At 39.1% G+C, this 17,512-nt stretch overlaps 1 protein-coding gene across 1 annotated transcript; it reads left to right on the top strand.

Annotated features, from left to right (window-relative positions):
- The first annotated feature begins 1,433 nt into the window (after nt 1-1,433).
- Nucleotides 1,434-17,162, top strand: LOC117971257 (L-asparaginase 1-like). Its single transcript, XM_059016415.1, has 11 exons — nt 1,434-1,500; nt 2,103-2,196; nt 6,429-6,555; nt 7,869-7,994; nt 11,467-11,562; nt 11,768-11,894; nt 12,472-12,632; nt 15,081-15,260; nt 15,937-16,047; nt 16,507-16,555; nt 16,671-17,162. The coding sequence occupies exons 1-11, from the start codon at nt 1,434-1,436 to the stop codon at nt 16,685-16,687; spliced, it is 1,155 nt and encodes a 384-aa protein (XP_058872398.1). The 3' UTR covers nt 16,688-17,162.
- Nucleotides 17,163-17,512: the final 350 nt, after the last annotated feature.

The following is a 17,512-nucleotide window of genomic DNA, read 5'->3' on the forward strand; positions in this document are numbered from 1 at the left end:
TAAATGGGTAATTGTATGTAAAAATAATGTGTAAAAAATAATGTGATATCTTGTAACAATTGTAAGTTGCCCTGGATAAAGGTGATGCTAAGAAATAAATTATTATTATTATTATTATTATTATTATTATTATTATTATTATTATGGGGTGGGGGACACAGCTGCTGTACCCTTGAGCAAGGTACGTTACCTAGATTGCTCCAGTAAAAGCCCGACTGTATAAATGGGTAATTGTATGTAAAAATAATGTGTAAAAAATAATGTGATATCTTGTAACAATTGTAAGTTGCCCTGGATAAAGGTGATGCTAAGAAATAAATTATTATTATTATTATTATTATTATTATTATTATTATTATTATTATTATTATTATTATTATTATTATTATTATTATTATCATCATGGTTTGGTCATGTCAGATATAAATTTGCAGCGATGTTTTCACAACTTTGCTAGAAGGTGTAGTTATTATGCAGCCGGACATGTTTATGTGTGGGCAGCGAGCACCGTCCGTCTTATTATTTACTGTTTGAGACCGGCGAAAAAGCCGGTCTTATAATGTGCAGTCAGTGGGGATGGGGTTAAAACCCCTTCCCTAGAACCCTCGTGGGAATGTGGCTGGAGCCTTAAGGTAATTATTGTATGAAATTAGGTAACTAGAACATAAGAACATAAGAAAGTTTCCAAACAGGAGGAAGAAAAAAGATTGGTGTACACGACATTAAAATAATAATAATAATAATAATAACTTTCCCTTGGTACTAGTGTCAGCTTGTCTGGAAATGCTGGTGATTGATGTGTGGGGGTGGGGAGGGGTCTGAGGTAGCCCAATGTAATAATAATAATTATTATTATTATTATTATTATTATTATTATTATTATTATTATTATTATTATTATTTATTAGCAGACGCTAATCCAGGGTGACTTACAATTTTTACAAAATATACATACAGTATTTTCAAGAATTACAGCACAATAAGAGCAAATACAATAACTTCAGGCCGAGCAAGAGCAAGTTTCAAGCAAGTACAGGATGCAGTAATTATTAAATTAGGGGGCAGAACAAATTAGAGCAGATAATATGCCAGTAGTTACATCAGGGTTAGATAAGAGTGTAGTGGGGTGAAAACAGGCACAATTAAAAGTAACACATACAGTTAACTGATAAGTCAATTTACGTGCAAGATTTAAATACAGATATAATAAGGAGCAGCAAGGTGGTGAACAGCTAAGTGCGGGATAAAAGTGTATTTAAGGTTGGGTGCCATAATGTCCAGAAGTTAAGAGTTAAGGTTTACATGTGCAGTCTAAAGAGGTGTGTCTTGAGGAAACGCTATAAAAGCCGATAGGTTTAAGATTTAAAATACACACACACACATACACATTCGTACATACACAGAGACATTGCTGCCAGCGAGAGAGAGAAAGAATGAATGAGACCAGAGTGTTTGTCTACTACACGGGAGGGACGATCGGCATGGTGCCAGGGAAAAATGGTGAATTTTATTATAAATACTATCATATTATTATTTTTTATGTTTTTTTCATTTTATTGTTATTATTTACACATTTAGCAGACACCTGTATCCAAGGTTTGTTAAACAATTAAATACAATGTACGCTAAAACACTACAGTATAACAACCTCAACATCACTAGAACACATTCATCCACACACAACAGTGAACGCTAAAAGTACAGCGTTTATAAATAAATAATTAGAATAGAAAATATAAAAATATGCAAGCAGACTAAATAGGACAGTTGAAGAATATGATAAAAAAAAACGTAGAAGAGAGGTTTTGCAGGATTTATAAGTGTAGTGTGAGCAGGTGAGTTCTGAAGAGGTGTGGGAAAGTGATGAGACACGATGTAGTCCTGATGCTCACAGGCAGCTGGATCCACCGATCACAAGAGAGGATAAGGAATAAGGAATAAGAATAAGAATAATAATAATAATAATAATAATAATAATAATAATAATAATAATAATAATAATAATAATTTATTTTGCTGTTACGGAATAGGGGTTATTATTATTAGTGTTATTTATTTATTGTTATTTGAATGAATAATTGGTGTGTGCGTGTGTATTTGAGGTGAGGTACCTGCGAATCCGGGAGACTTCACCGCAGAGCTGCGCAGACACCCAGAGCTCTTTGACAAGGAAGATGGGGACTGGTTTGTGCTACCGTGAGTCACACACATATACACTACCACTACTGTTAGAATTTCAAAATATAAAATAAATATATGGATTACAGACTAGCATATATACAAAATATATGCCAAATGCACCATATATTTGTTATGTATTTTTTATACATTACTAATACATTTTATTTACAATGCTCAAAATATATTTACAATATATTTATATAAATATATATTTGTTTTTGCCTTACATTTGTCATACATTTTAAATACATTATTTAAATATAATTAGCCATATATTTTAAATATATTTAATGGATTTTCTTTAAATATCTAAAAATACATATTTAGCAACAAATTGGTGTAGACATTTTGGAACATTAACCAAATGTAAATATTGTAATAACCTAGCATACAACTTTATAAACTGTGCAATGCGTTTGTACTATTATATATACAGGTAGCCTACGTTATCGTTTTATTAAGTCTGCAATATGAAGACATTTCTGTGTGCAAGCTTAAGCCACGGAGTTTATTTGAGGACGGTATGTTGTATAATAATGATGATGATGCTTATAATAACACTACTGTAAATCTAACATCTTCAAATGCAACATTTGCAAGTTAGGTTGGCTGCTGATTCACTATGTAACACAATTTTTGTTCCTGGGTAGTAAGTGTTATTTCCTAATTGCTTATGCCTCAAAAGTATAGAAAATGGCTATTATTCCCCACAAACTTTGCTTTTGTGACCAGGAAATGGAAAAAAAGTGGCGGTACTCTAAGTACTCTCAGGATCCCTGTCCAGCTCTCTCTCGCTGACTCCCTTTCCACCTCTATCTCTGTCTCCCTGCCCAGCTCTATCTTTCTCCCTTTCCATCTCTATGTCTGTCTCCCTGTTCAGCTCTCTCTCAGGCATCCTGTCCAGCTGTCTCTCTTTCCCTCTCCTTGTCCAGCTCATCTTGTCTAATCAGTACTGCGTCTAATCGCGACTTGACCTGGAACATTCAAAATAAATTCCCCCACTCTGTTTTGCAATGCACTCTGGGAGTTGCAGTTGTTTTGTAATGCACTCTGGGAGTTGCAGTTGTTTTGTAATGCACTCTGGAGTTGCAGTTCTTTTGTAATGCACTCTGGGAGTTGCAGTTGTTTTGTAATGCACTCTGGGAGTTGCAGTTGTTTTGCAATGCACTCTAGGAGTTGCAGTTGTTTTGTAATGCACTCTGGGAGTTGCAGTTGTTTTGTAATGCACTCTGGGAGTTGCAATTGTTTTGTAATGCACTCTGGGAGTTGCAGTTGTTTTGTAATGCACTCTGGGAGTTGCAGTTGTTTTGCAATGCACTCTGGGAGTTGCAGTTGTTTTGTAATGCACTCTGGGAGTTGCAGTTGTTTTGTAATGCACTCTGGGAGTTGCAATTGTTTTGTAATGCACTCTGGGAGTTGCAGTTGTTTTGTAATGCACTCTGGGAGTTGCAGTTGTTTTGTAATGCACTCTGGGAGTTGCAGTTGTTTTGTAATGCACTCTGGGAGTTGCAGTTGTTTTGTAATGCACTCTGGGAGTTGCAATTGTTTTGTAATGCACTCTGGGAGTTGCAGTTGTTTTGTAATGCACTCTGGGAGTTGCAGTTGTTTTGTAATGCACTCTGGGAGTTGCAGTTGTTTTGTAATGCACTCTGGGAGTTGCAGTTGTTTTGCAATGCACTGGGATTTAATTAAATATAATTAAATATCCCACGTTTTTTTCCCACATGTGCTTTATTTTAAACTTACCTCTCTCCTACTGTGCTTTATTAAATATAAAGGAGATTCAACATGGAAACCGTGGTTAATATTTATAAATGACCAGCGCAGGATCTTTTCTTTAGAAAAACAAGGGAGTTCTTGTTATGTACTGGTTGGTAAGGACAATTTGAAAGTTAAGTATACCGTAGGTTAAGCTACAGCAAAGAAAAAGAGAGGCCTTGTCAGAATTGCATTGTAATGTGGTTTCTTCAAAACGAAAGTACAGTTATGCTAAATGTTTTTTTTTTTACTATGATGGTTATGGTTATTTTATTTGTATACCAAAACAGGAATTTTTATTACAAGGGAACCATTCTTGATATTGCCATACTGTGCAAATCCAGGTCACAAAATTAATATTTGTATAAATTGTAGTAAACAGATAATATATTAAATGAATTTAACTCAATGTTAATTTTTATTTAAAGACTGTAATGTTGTTGAAGCTGACACCCTGGGATCCTTCAAAAAGCTGCTTGATGAGATTCTGGGATGAGTAAGTTACTAACAACCAAACGAGCAAGATGGGCCGAGTGGCCTCCTCTCTGTAAACTTTCTTATGTTCTTATGTTCTTAACTAACACAGTTTCATTCCTGCTTTTTTCAAAGGCATTTTAACTGGATAACATTTTCAACTTAAGTTTAAACTGCATCAATCATTAAATCAGCAATTTTCCTAGCGTTACCCTAAGTATTACTGATGTAAGTGTTATTACTGTTTCATAAGTTGTATTGATACCTAAATATTGTGCAAAGTGTAATATGGCAAAGCTGTTGAAAGTATGCCAATTTTAAAAGATTGTAAATCTTGATACAACTGCTATTCAGTGAATGTTTTGCATTAATATAAAATAACAAAGAAACACAGAAAATAAGTCTTTTATTTCATACCACCACTCACTTACAGCATAACAAACCCGGCAACAGCAAGCATGACACAACACTCCACAGCATCAGGCAACATGTAACCCAGCAACCACAACAGCACTGAACTGTGGTATTGCTTGGCATGTTGAAAAATACGGGGGTCTGTTCAGCATTTCCGATCTGTCCAAGCTGGTACTGTTTGTTAGATATTCTAAAATTGTAAATGTTTCTCTTGGAATTCCTCAGGAAGCTTGGTTTGTCTTTTCACAGCAGTCAGTCACGTTGCTGTTGTCTTTTGTTGTCTTTTGCTGGCTTGGGAAGCCTATTGTTATTGTTAATGTTTTTTTTCTTTTTTTTATTATTATTTTTTTTCTTCCGTCAACGTCAAACTGCTCCTGCTTGACCACAGTAGAACTGAACAGGGTCTAACTTGGCTGGTATCAACCCAGCTAGACTGCCATTCAGATGCTAAAAACCTGCGCTCCTACGTCAACCAAAATGGCCGCCTGACACATTATTTTGAAAAAGCTATCAAAATCTTCTTCTTGGGAACCGGTGAAGCGATTGATCTGAAACTTGGCATTATGTCATCAACAACCAACCCTTCCTCAAGTTTGCAAAGCATAAGTTGCTGCGATAAATCTGAGTATCAAAATGGCCAAACATCAAACTTCTTTTGTTCGAAAACTGTGTGCCAACTAGCTCCGAACTTCATAGGCATCATCCCAGGAACAATAAAATACAAATATGACAAAATGGTGCTCTTGTGTAAAACAAGATGGCCGCCACACCTACATTTTCTTCTTAAATTTAAAACTGCTTCAGTTGAAAAACGGTTTACTTGATTATCTCCAAACCATAGAATCATCATCCTTGTTGCAATACAATTGACTAACTGAACAGAAAAATAGTGTTTGTCTGGAAAACCAAGATGCTCGTCGATGCATTTTTTATAAAACCTTTCAAAATCCTTTTCATAGGAACCGGTGATGAGATTATTCTGAAACTTGGCAAATATCATCAACATCCAAACCCATTTGAAGTTTGCGAAGCATGAGTTGCTGGGATAAATTGATGTATTAAAATGGCCACTACCAAATTAGCCGAAACATGCTCCAAACACGAAACTGCATCTGTTCAAAAACGGTGTAGCCAACTAACTCCAAACTGGTGGACATCATCCCGGGAACAACAGAATACAAATATGGCAAAATATTGTTGTTTTGGAAAACAAGATGGCCACCAGACCTACATTTTCTGCTTCAATTTAAAACCGCTCTAGTTGAAAAACAGTTTAGTTGATTTTTAACTTGACAAGCATCATCCCTGTGTCAACATAATTCACATTTTCAAAAATGGTGTTTGTGTGATAAACAAGATGGCTGCCTCAAGATGCAGCCCAAACTTCAAACTGGTTCTGTTCACAAACTGTTCAGCAAATTAAGTGCAAGCCTGGTGCGCATCAATAGAATTCATAGACTCTTCCTACAGTTTTGGAACTGGTACTGGTACTGAGCTAGGAAGCCATAACACTGCCTGGCAGTTCTAGTTATTATTATTATTATTATTATTATTATTATTATTATTATTACAAATAATAATAATGACCCTTCTATCCTCAGTTCAAAGGCCACAGCAGATTGCCCAGAACAATTCATTGTGAAGTATCAAGTGGAAGAGGTAAAGAAGCCCATCGACTCTTCCAAAATCACTCCAGAACACTGGGAGCACTTCACCAATAAAATACTGGTACTGTATTCTACTGTGCTGTACTGTATTCTACTGTACTACACTGTACTGTATTCTACTATACTGTACTCTACGGTATTCTACTGTACTGTATTGTACTCTACTATACGCTACTGTACTGTATTCTACTGTACTACAATGTACTGTATTCTACTATACTGTACTGTACTCTACTATACTGTACTGTATTTTACTATACTGTACTCTACTGTATTCTACTGTACTACACAGTACTGTACTCTACTATACTATATTTGTAATTAAGTGAAATCAAGGAGGCTGTGTGGTCCAGTAGCTAAAGAAAAGAGCTTGTAACCAGGAGGTCCCTGGTTCAAATCCCACCTCAACCACTGACTCATTGTGTGACCCTGAGCAAGTCACTTAACCTCCTTGTGCTCTGTCTGGTACTGTATTCTACTGTACTACACAGTACTGTATTCTACTGTACTGTATTATACTATACTGTCCTACACAATACTGTACTCTACTATACTGTATTGTACTCTACTGTACTGTATTCTACTACACTGTGCTGTATTCTACTATACTGTACTCTACTTAAGCAACAGAGCCTGTCGATGAAGGCTCTACCATGTGGTAGATGACCGTGACGAGTTATGTGTCCCGAGCCGTACAGTAGGTGAAACTCTAACAAAAGTCACGCTCATCTACCACACTGTACAGCCCTCGTCGAGAGGGCTTTATTGCTATAGAAATACATTTATTTCTTTAAACTATTTACCTTGAACTAATGATATTTCGTCGGATGAGGAAGAGTCCCTAACATAATTATACAATGCTGTACTATACAATAATATAATATACTCTACTGTACTGTACTATACTGTACTCTACTGTTCAATACTGTACTCTACTCTACTGTACTATACTGCTCTATACTGTACTGTACTCTACTGTTCTATACAACACTGTACTATGCAATACTCTACTGTACTATACTCTAATGTACTATACTGCTCTATACTGTACTGTACTCTACTATACTCTACTGTTCTATACAATACTGTACTCTACTATACTGTACTCTACGGTTATATACTGTACTATACTCTACTATTCCATTCTATACTCTACTGTCCTGTACTATACTGTTCTATAGTGTACTGTACTCCACTCTACTGTACTTTACTGTTCTATACTGTACTGTGTCTATACTGTATCTTTGTCTGCGTCTGTCTGTTTTTCTGTCTGTTTCTCTCTCTCTCTTTCTTTAACTGTGTGCAGTTCATGTATGGTAGATACTGAATTAACCTCTCTCTCCCCCCTCCCTCTCTCTCTCCCCCCTCCCTCAGAAGAAACAAACACGCTACGATGGTTTTGTTCTCCTCCATGGGACGGACACGCTGGCCTACACCTCCTCTGCTCTCTCCTTCCTCCTCAAGGACTTCAAGAAGCCAGTGGTGATCACAGGAGCGCAGGTACCACAGAGCAGCCTCAAGGGGGGGGGGGGAGACCTCGGGTGTGTCTCTGCCTGTGTCTGCACTGCACAAAATTCATATCTTAGAATTGGAACATATATATAAAAACCTAGTCATATCCAAAATAATATAAGCTAAATGATCTGCCAATGGGATAAGATAATTATCTTAATAAGATTTTTAAAAATAAGAAAGTTCAGCTTATTTTGAAAAAAATGTGGATCAGAAGTAAGAAAACTAGCCCAATATTCTTAAAACAAGAAAACTGAAAATTCAAATTCCTAAAATTAGACTTCTGCTCTTATTTTTTTCAGTACAGATCAGTTTAATTGCAAAACAAAACTCACAAAATAAGAGTTAATATCTTACCAAGATTGTTCTTAAATTTGAAGGGGCTCTTATTACCCCTTATAATGGGAGTTGCCTAAAATCAGAAATTGGAGCTAAGCAGGGTTTTATTTTTTGCAGTGTGTGTGTGTGTGTGTGTACAGATATTACTGTCAATGTGGGGCCAAAATTTGACCAAATGTTCCCCACAAAGATAATAACTCCTGACAAAAAGGCAATGTAGGGACATTCCCACTTTGTTAATTCCTTCTTTTTTTCAAACTAAATGCCACTGCTGCTGGAGAAGCATACTCCTCCTCCTCAAGGTGTGTCACTCCTCCTCTCTCCACGAGTCATTTCAAAATACACCCTCCATGAATCAACCCTTGCTAGGACGTATACTATCTGTACCAGGAGTCTCTAACCCTGGTCCTGGAGAGCTACTGAGGCTTCTGGTTTTCGTTTCAACCAATCTCTCAGTTACTTAATTGAACCAATTTTTGGCGTAATTAGTCAAGTTTAACCATTGATGATGTAAAGACACCTATAAAACCTGCTGGATAGGGCTCTCCAGGACCAGGGTTGGAGACCAGATTGAAAATAAATGTGTATATACTGATCGATACAGTACCTTAATTTCAGTTATGCTACTCACCTTGCACTTTTCTGTAAAAATACAGTATCTAGTAATTATTTGTCTCGGTGCGATAGGCTTGTAGAAGGGTGTGGTAAAACACAAGGCAGACACAAAGTTTGAATATGAAACGCCAGCACAGGTGCCCAGGTTTGTTATTCCACGCTCATTTGGCAGATGCTTCTGTGACAGTTCAGTGGCACTCTTCCAGCAATGCTATTGTGCCCCATCTTCATGAATCACACACGCAGGCATGTAAACCAAAAAAAGAATAAGCAAAAGGAAAAAAGGAAAACAAAACACTCTAAGGAAAAACTACAAAATAAAGTGTGCTGGTTTTTAACCATGGCTCGTTGCTCCCTCTAGCGGTGGAAGCCCCGAGAAACAGGCACTGCTCAGTATCCTCTCTTATATACTGTGGGATGGCTCAGTCCCACTAAGCTAACTATGTGAGATAGTGAAAAGAAAACCGGTGCTTGGCTTGCTTGCACCACCGGGTCTGTCTGACGCTGGAGATGTCACACTGTCTCCCCGACTCGCTGCTCCAGAGTTTCTGTTTTGCTTCAAAGTCTCAGAATCCTGCCCTGAAGTCACACTTCACTAGACTTCCTGGATGAGCCAGAGAGGATACAAAACATTGCCTTTTTATTCATTCATTCACCCCATGTAGTCCCACCCCCCCAACCAATGACAGCCGATTCCTTCAAAGCTGACTCCTGTCAATAAGACATTGCCTGACAGCGTGGGAATACATGGGTGTCCTAAACTCCTACAAGCTCACGCCTGATGGCCAGTCAAGATCCCTCCCCTCTCACATACCCTCCCCCTCAGAATGGCACCACCGGTACTCCTACCCGATACCCCAAATACTCTGACTCACTCTTCCCAATTGCACACTTCTTTGGGTTAGCAGTGAGCCTGGCCTCCCGCAAGGATTGCAGCACTGCCGCTACCTTACACCGAAAGCTTGGCCAGTCCTCACTGTGGATAACCACATCATCTATGTAAGCAGCGGCGTACTGCTGATGGGGCCACAAAATGCGATCCATCATCCGCTGGAAAGTGGCTGGCGCTCCATGCCACCCAAAGAGCACGGTAGTAAACTGGTTAAACTCGAAGGGTCAATAACACTGTTCTCTCCTGTGATTCTGGGGTTAGGGTACCATTGATATTTTTAGTCTTTCTTATGCTTTCCTTGTGTACACGCTCAGGTGCTTTATGTGTATATTAGGCCACTGTAAACTGGGCCACATTTCACTGAATAAAAAATGTTTTTTTTCATGTTTCCAGTTTATATAGATTACATTCCACAGTACTGTAATCTGTTTGGAATACATATGTAGTATGTTAAACTTGTTTTAGTCTTGTTGCGAATGTTGTGTTTTATTTCTTTCTCCTGACTCAACCAAGGCACAATTACCCCTCGCATTCAATTGTTGTGCACAAGCTTTCACTTAACTGCAATGATATTAAACTAATCACGTCGACGGAAGAGGAATGGAGTGAAATGTATGTGGGCGGTCATCAATCATCGATATTTATTAAAACAATTTTATTTTGTGATCCCCGGGTTTGTTCCGAAATAATAGTCTTGTTCTTTATACACCCACACAAAACACAAAACACATACACAAGTCCGTTAGTGCGTGAATTAGTGCTCGTGGTGCAAATACAAGATACAAGTGCAGTGCTGTTCTGGGTTTGTGCTGGACCTTGGCAACAGCTCCGGAACGTGTTACTAATAACAAGACACAATTAGAGACAAACAAACAAACACTCACGATATGGATACACAAAACACAGGTCCTTCCAGGTTCTTTTCTCTAACCAAAACAAAGGAACAGATTACGTCGCTCTGTCCCCTACTGTCCCCTACTGTCACTCATGACCCCTTGGTAAACGATTGCAGTGGCTCCTCCAGTCCACGGCTGCCACATCATTCCCCTTTTGGGTCGATGAGTTAATGTACTGAAGCTCCGCCCCTTTTCTAAATGACAACTTCCTTTTAACCCTAGGAACAAAGTGTCAGGCCAGACAGTCCAGTGTACTGCCCTCGCAGTGCAGTGTGTGTGTGTGTTAATGTACTGTAGTGCAAAATGAGGAATATTGTGACAGTATATTTTTTTCAGTGAATAACTTTTATGATTTTGATTATTATTAGTTTAGCCTGTTCAAAAACAAACGTTTTTAAAATGCACATTTCTTTTTTGCATCCTTGTGCCACCTGGCGGTTGACTAGCGAAGGGCACTTTTTTCGATGATCGTCAAGAAAAAGATGCTTTTAAGACTGCGTTATGTTTGCGTCATTGCACCGCAAGCACGAAAACGATTAAACCAAAAAGTTTAGAATAAAATCCAGAACAAAATCAAAATGAGCAAATACAAATATCAATCATTGCAGTGTGAGTGTTAATGTACTGTAGTGTCCCATCAGTGTGTATACACTGTATTAACATCTCTCTCTCCCTCTCTATCTGTCTCTCCCTCTCCATCTGCCTCTCTCTCTCTCAGCGCTCAGTGTTTGAACCTCGCAGTGACGCAGTGGAGAACATCCTGGGATCTCTCCTCATCGCCGGCTGCTATTGCGAGACCCCTGCACTACAACTGGTAAGACTCTTTCTCTCTCTCTCTCTCTCTCTCTCTCCTCTCTCTCTGCTGGACCCCTGCACTACAACTGGTAAGACTCTCTCTTGCTCTGTCTCTCTCTCTCTCTCTGCTGGACCCCTTCACTACAACTGGTAAGACTCTCTCTCGCTCTGTCTCTGCTGGATCCCTCCGCTACGACTTACTCCCCCTCTCTCCCTCTCTCCAGGTGTCAGTGTTATTTGACAACATGGTTTTTCAGGGGAACAGGGTGACGAAGATTGACTGCTCTGCTTTCCATGCCTTCAGCAGCCCCAACAGTCTGCCCCTGGTGGAGCTGGGAGTGACTATCAAGGGTGAGAGGAATCCCCTTCTCTCACTCTCTCTCCTCTTTCAAATAGGAGCTTTTCATTTGTTTACAATTTGGTTGACCATAATTGGCATTGTTGTAGCAGTGCTGTTCTGAAGCTGGTAAGTGTTAGTGTGTGTTAGTGTAGTGAGCTTCAGGACCAGCTCGCTGAGGGGACTCTTTTCTGGGCTGAGCTCTTGGGTTTGAAGGGCCTTGTACTGGAGGGAGTCTGATTCACATTTGTTTAAATGCATCCAGAATTTTCGTGCTCTTTTTTTGAATGTTGATGAGCAGTGGATAGCAGCCTAATTCAGCCCTGCATGCATTGTTAGGTGTTTTTCGTTGTACTTGCAGTATGATTTTACAGAATTCAGCATGCAGGGTTTCCATTGGATGTTTATCCCATTTCGACAGGTATATTTATTTTATAAAACCTACTTTTGATGGCATTAAAAGCTCTGTGGACTTTCTTTCTCTTTCTCTCTCTCTCTCTCTCTCTCTCTCTCTCTATGTGACAGTAGTGCAGTGTATCTGTATTAACTCTCTCCTCTCTCTCTCTTTCTCTCTCTCTCTCTCTCTCTCAGTCAATGCAATGTCCTCTTCACCTGTCCCCTCTCCCTCCCCCTCTCCCTGCTTCTCTCCCTACCTCCCTACCAGCCTCTGTCCCCTTCTCTGTTCCCTCTCGCTCTGTGATGTGTCTGATGTCCGAGTGCTGAGACTCTTCCCAGGAATTAAAGAGGAATACGTGAGTCTCAATTTCTTATTTTAGGCAAATATCTTACATTATCTTGGCCAGATATTTGCTCTTATTTCAGGAGTTTTGTTTTACAATTAAATATATATTTTTTAACTCACAGGAAAACAAAAAAGCGTCTGGGTTGATTTGCACTGAAAAAAATAAGAGCAGATTTTTTGTTTAAAGAATATAATAATAATAATAATAATAATAATAATAATAATAATAATAATAATAATAAATTGTTTTAAGAATATTGCACTATTTTTCTTAATTCTTGCCCATATTTTAAAGTTGGTGATTTTCTCAAAATAAGCTGAACTTTCTTATTTTTTAAAATCTTAAGACAAATGCTCTAACCCCATTGGCAGATCATTTTGCTTAAATTATGTTAAATTATAATTTAAAAAACTCCTGCACACTGCATTCTGCAAAATCTTTTTATTATTAAAACAAAACACGAAGGTCTGATGACTGAAACGTTAGTTCTTTTCTATTGTTTTAATAATAAAAAGTGAGGTTTTGCAGAATGCAGTGTGCAGGAGTTTTTTTTATTTATTTTTTATAATTTTTTAATTGTTATGTGATCTTCAAATATACAGATTTCTTGCAGTGTGTATCACTGTGTTTGTGTGTGCATCACTGTGTGTGTTTGTGTGTGTACTATACTTTCTGTTCTGTTCTGAATGTCCCTTTATCTAATCTCTATTTGTGACCCCTGGTCCTTGTTTCTTTTTTCAGGTCGATAAAGTCCCCTGGCTCGACATTGTCTATACCTTTTAGGATTTTGAATGCTTGAATCAGATCACCGCGTAGTCTTCTTTGTTCAAGACTGAACAGATTCAATTCTTTGAGCCTGTCTGCATACGACATGCCTTTTAAACTCAGGATAATTCTGGTCGCTCTTCTTTGCACTCTTTCTAGAGCAGCAATATCCTTTTTGTAGCGAGGTGACCAGACCTGGACACAATATCTTTTTCATAGTTCCCTTCTTCAATTTCAGTATCTCACATATTATATTTATAATGCACATTTTTATGGCCTGTGTGCAGTACCTTACACTTTTCTCTATTAAATGTCATTTACCATGTGTCTGCCCAGTTTTGAATGCTGTCTAGATCATTTTGAATGACCTTTGCTGCTGCAACAGTGTTTGCCACGCCTCCTATTTTTGTGTCGTCTGCAAATTTAACAAGTTTGCATACTATACCAGAATCTAAATCATTAATGTAGATTAGGAATAGCAGAGGGCCTAATACTGATCCTTGTGGTACACCACTGGTTACCTCGCTCCATTTTGAGGTTTCTCCTCTAATCAGTGCTTTCTGTTTTCTACATGTTAACCACTCCCTAATCCATGTGCATGCATTTCCTTGAATCCCTACTGTGTTCAGTTTGAGAATTAATCTTTTATGCAAGACTTTGTCAAAAGCTTTCTGGAAATCTAAATAAACCATGATCGGTATTACATTTGCAATTCTCCAGTCTGTCGGTACAACCCCTGTGTCAAGAGACTGTTGCATGATCTTGGTTAGCGGTTTGTAAATAACTTCTTTCATTTCTTTGAGTACCATTGGGAGGATCGGTCCAGGGGATTTGTTTATTTTAAGAGCTCCTAGTCCCTTTAACACTTCTGCCTCTGTTATGCTAAAGTTATTTAAAACTGGATAGGAACAGGTCGACATGTGGGGCATATGGCGCTCAATTGGCTGCGGGCCGCCCGGGGGGAGGGAGGGTTAGGTCGGCCAGGGTGTCCACGGCTCACCGCGCACCAGCGACCCCTGTAGTCTGGCCGTGCGCCTGCGGGCTAGCCTGTAAGCTGTCCAGAGCTGCGTTGTCCTCCGATGCTGTAGCTCTTAGGCGGCTGCACGGTGAGTCTGCAGAGTGTAAAAAAGCGGGCGGCTCTGTTTTAGTTATTCTGTCTTCGTTATTTGAAAAGACTAAATCAACAGTGTGTGTGTCTCACTGTGCGTGTGTGTGTCGTGTGTGTTTGTGTCACTGTGTGTTTGTGTGTGTGTGTGTCTTGTGTGTGTCTGTGTCTTTCTCTGTGTGTCGCTGTGTGTGCCTGTCTGTCTGTGTTGTGTTGTATAGTACAGGACAGAACAGTACAGCACATTATAATATAGTACAGTACTACATTACTGTATTGTATAGTAGTGTGGAGTAGTGGTTAGGGCTCTGGACTCTTGACCGGAGGGTCGTTGGTTCAATCCCAGGTGGGGGACACTGCTGCTGTACCCCTGAGCAAGGTACTTTACCTAGATTGCGCCAGTAAAAACCCAACTGTATAAATGGGTAATTGTATGTAAAAATAATGTGATATCTTGTAACAAATGTAAGTCGTCCTGGATAAGGGTGTTTGCTAAGAAATGAATAATAATAATAGTGTGCAGTATAGTACAATATAATATAATGCGAAAACAATTACAAACAGGAGTGTGTTGTGTGTCGTGGCAGGTGCGTAGCGTGCTGTCCGGGGCGGGGGGTGTGATTTTGGAGACCTACGGGTCGGGGAACGCCCCAGATGATAAGTGGTTCCTCGAAGCTCTGAAACAGGCCAATAGGCACGGCGTGTTTCTGCTCAACGTCACCCAAGTACTCCAGGGATCTGTCATGCCCATCTACCAGACCTCGAAGGTAATACATCTACCTCTGTGTGTGTGTGTGTCTCTGCCTCTGAGTGTGTGTGTGTGTGTGTGTGTGTGCGTCTCTCTCTCTCTCTCTCTCTCTCTCTCTCTCTCTCTTTCTTTCTCTCTCTCTCTCTCTCTCTCCTCTGTGTGTGTGTGGGGGGGGATTCACTGTAAACAATAAAATCTTGCTAAACTCTGATTTCTTATTTTAGGCAAATAATTCCCTTAAGGGTAATTTAAAAAGAGGCCATTAAAATGTAAGAAAAAAATGTGGATATAAAGAAAAAAATATCTTGCATTATTTTGGCAAGATATTTGCTCTTATTATGGGAGTTTTGTTTTAGAATTATTTTTTTTGTACTTGCAGAAAAACAAACTGAACTGAAACAAATGTGAGCAGAAGTCTAATTTTAGGAATTAGAATTGAAATGCCATTGGCGGATCATGTTGCTTAAATTAGGTTGGAAATGACTAGGATTTTATAGATTTGTTTTCTAATTCTAATATACAGTGTTTTTGCAGTGTGTGTGTCTGTTTTTACACACTGTCTGTCTGTTGGTAAATCTTATTGCAGTGCTGTGCTCACCCTTTTTGTTTCTCTCTCCTATCCCTCACCCTCTCCACCCTCCCTCACTATCCCTCTCCCCTCTCCCTCCCACCCCACTCTCCTCTCTCTCTCTCAGGGTCTGAGAGAGGCTGGGGTGTTGTCTGGATATGACATAACTTCTGAAGCTGCTCTTACCAAGATGATCTGGACTCTGAAGAAATACACGACCCAGGAACAACGCAAGAAAGTCTGTCTGCAACTCATATTATATTTATTATTGTTAATGTTATTCTATGTGACACAAGAACCAACTCATTATTCCTCTTCAAACACATTTATACAATATACTTATTATTGTTGTTGTTATTTATTATTACTCTCTCTGTGTGTCTGTATTAACCCCCCACTTTCTCTCTCTCTGTGTCTGTATTAACCCCACTCTCTCTCAGCCTGCATTTGCGTATTGCACTCTCTCTCTCTCTCTCTCTCTCTCTCTCTCTCTCTCTCGCTCTCAATTCAAAATTCAAAAAGAGCTGTATTAGCATGACAAGGTTGCACTGGTTTTGCTTAAACGTTTACAGAGCAGTCCAGTGCAAATACAGTAGAACAGTGCAATGGGCAGTAATATAAATACAATAAAAGTTACATTACAGGAACATTATATTAACAGACATATACAACTCTCTCCCTCGCTCTCTCTTTCTAGGCATTAGAGACCAGTGTGTGTGGGGAGATGACAGTGACAATAAGCCCAGGTGAATACTCCACATTACTCTCTCTCTCTCTTTGCACTGGTAATGTACTGTAGTATGCAATGTCTATATATTGCATTAACCCCCCCCCCCCCCCCCTCTGTCTCTCTCTCTCTAGACCCTCCTCTGATCTGAACTCAGGACCTCCCTCCGCACATGCTACCCAGCATTATGCAAACAGACTGCACCCAACCCATCCCTGACACCCCACTCCCCCTTTCTGCCTTGCCTGTGGCCAATAAAGCTTAGTTTGCAGTATAATCTGTCTCTGTCGCTCTCTGTGTGTTTGTTTCACTAATACGACTGGAAGTGAATGATTATTTCTATTTGCAGACTTTTAAAAAGGTCTCCCAGCTATTATTAGGGGTCCAAGCAACACTATTGTTATGGTTAGGATTATTAGACTTCCAAGCCCATGTCCATTTGCTCCAGGCAAGGGAACCCAGATTGCGTGCAAAAAGGAAGGCATGACCGCTCTATTCACATTAATACGGCAATCTCAATTATTAATTTGCAAGTCATACTGCGTGAAATGCTGTATGTGTTACACACACTTTATTTTAGTACAGGGCACTCCAAAGGACAGGTATAAGTCCGGCGCCCACTGCCAGATGACCAAAGTACAACGAATCAGAGCTTTTTAGTTATTTTAAACAATTGGAGATTTCAAGTTAAGTTATAGGAACTTGAATTCTCCAACTTTTATAAGCTACACAATTTACAAAGTCAAATTAAGCAAATTATTATTTTAATTAAGGGTTCTATTAGGTAGAGCTCGGTTGGAACAAACCCAGCAGGGCAGGAGGTGCTCCAGGACCAGGCTTGAGAACCACTGTGTTAGACGGGCAAAGCAGAGAAAAGAATTGTTTAACTCTGCAAATAAATATTTGTTTGTTCACCTTTAGCTCCCTCTGGTTTATTTTGTAATATCAAACGTTACTGAAACACATCACAAGCTCC

Source organism: Acipenser ruthenus, chromosome 53 (assembly GCF_902713425.1).
Source record: "Acipenser ruthenus chromosome 53, fAciRut3.2 maternal haplotype, whole genome shotgun sequence".
In the NCBI taxonomy this organism is placed as follows: domain Eukaryota; kingdom Metazoa; phylum Chordata; class Actinopteri; order Acipenseriformes; family Acipenseridae; genus Acipenser; species Acipenser ruthenus.

Bases quoted from the DNA above. Each gene is read 5' to 3' on its own strand.
- LOC117971257 (XM_059016415.1), top strand. From the start codon at position 1,434: ATGAATGAGACCAGAGTGTTTGTCTACTACACGGGAGGGACGATCGGC. The intron at 2,197-6,428 runs GTGAGTCACACA...TTCTATCCTCAG, and splicing joins GGGGACTGGTTTGTGCTACC to TTCAAAGGCCACAGCAGATT. The intron at 16,048-16,506 runs GTCTGTCTGCAA...CTCTCTTTCTAG, and splicing joins CCCAGGAACAACGCAAGAAA to GCATTAGAGACCAGTGTGTG.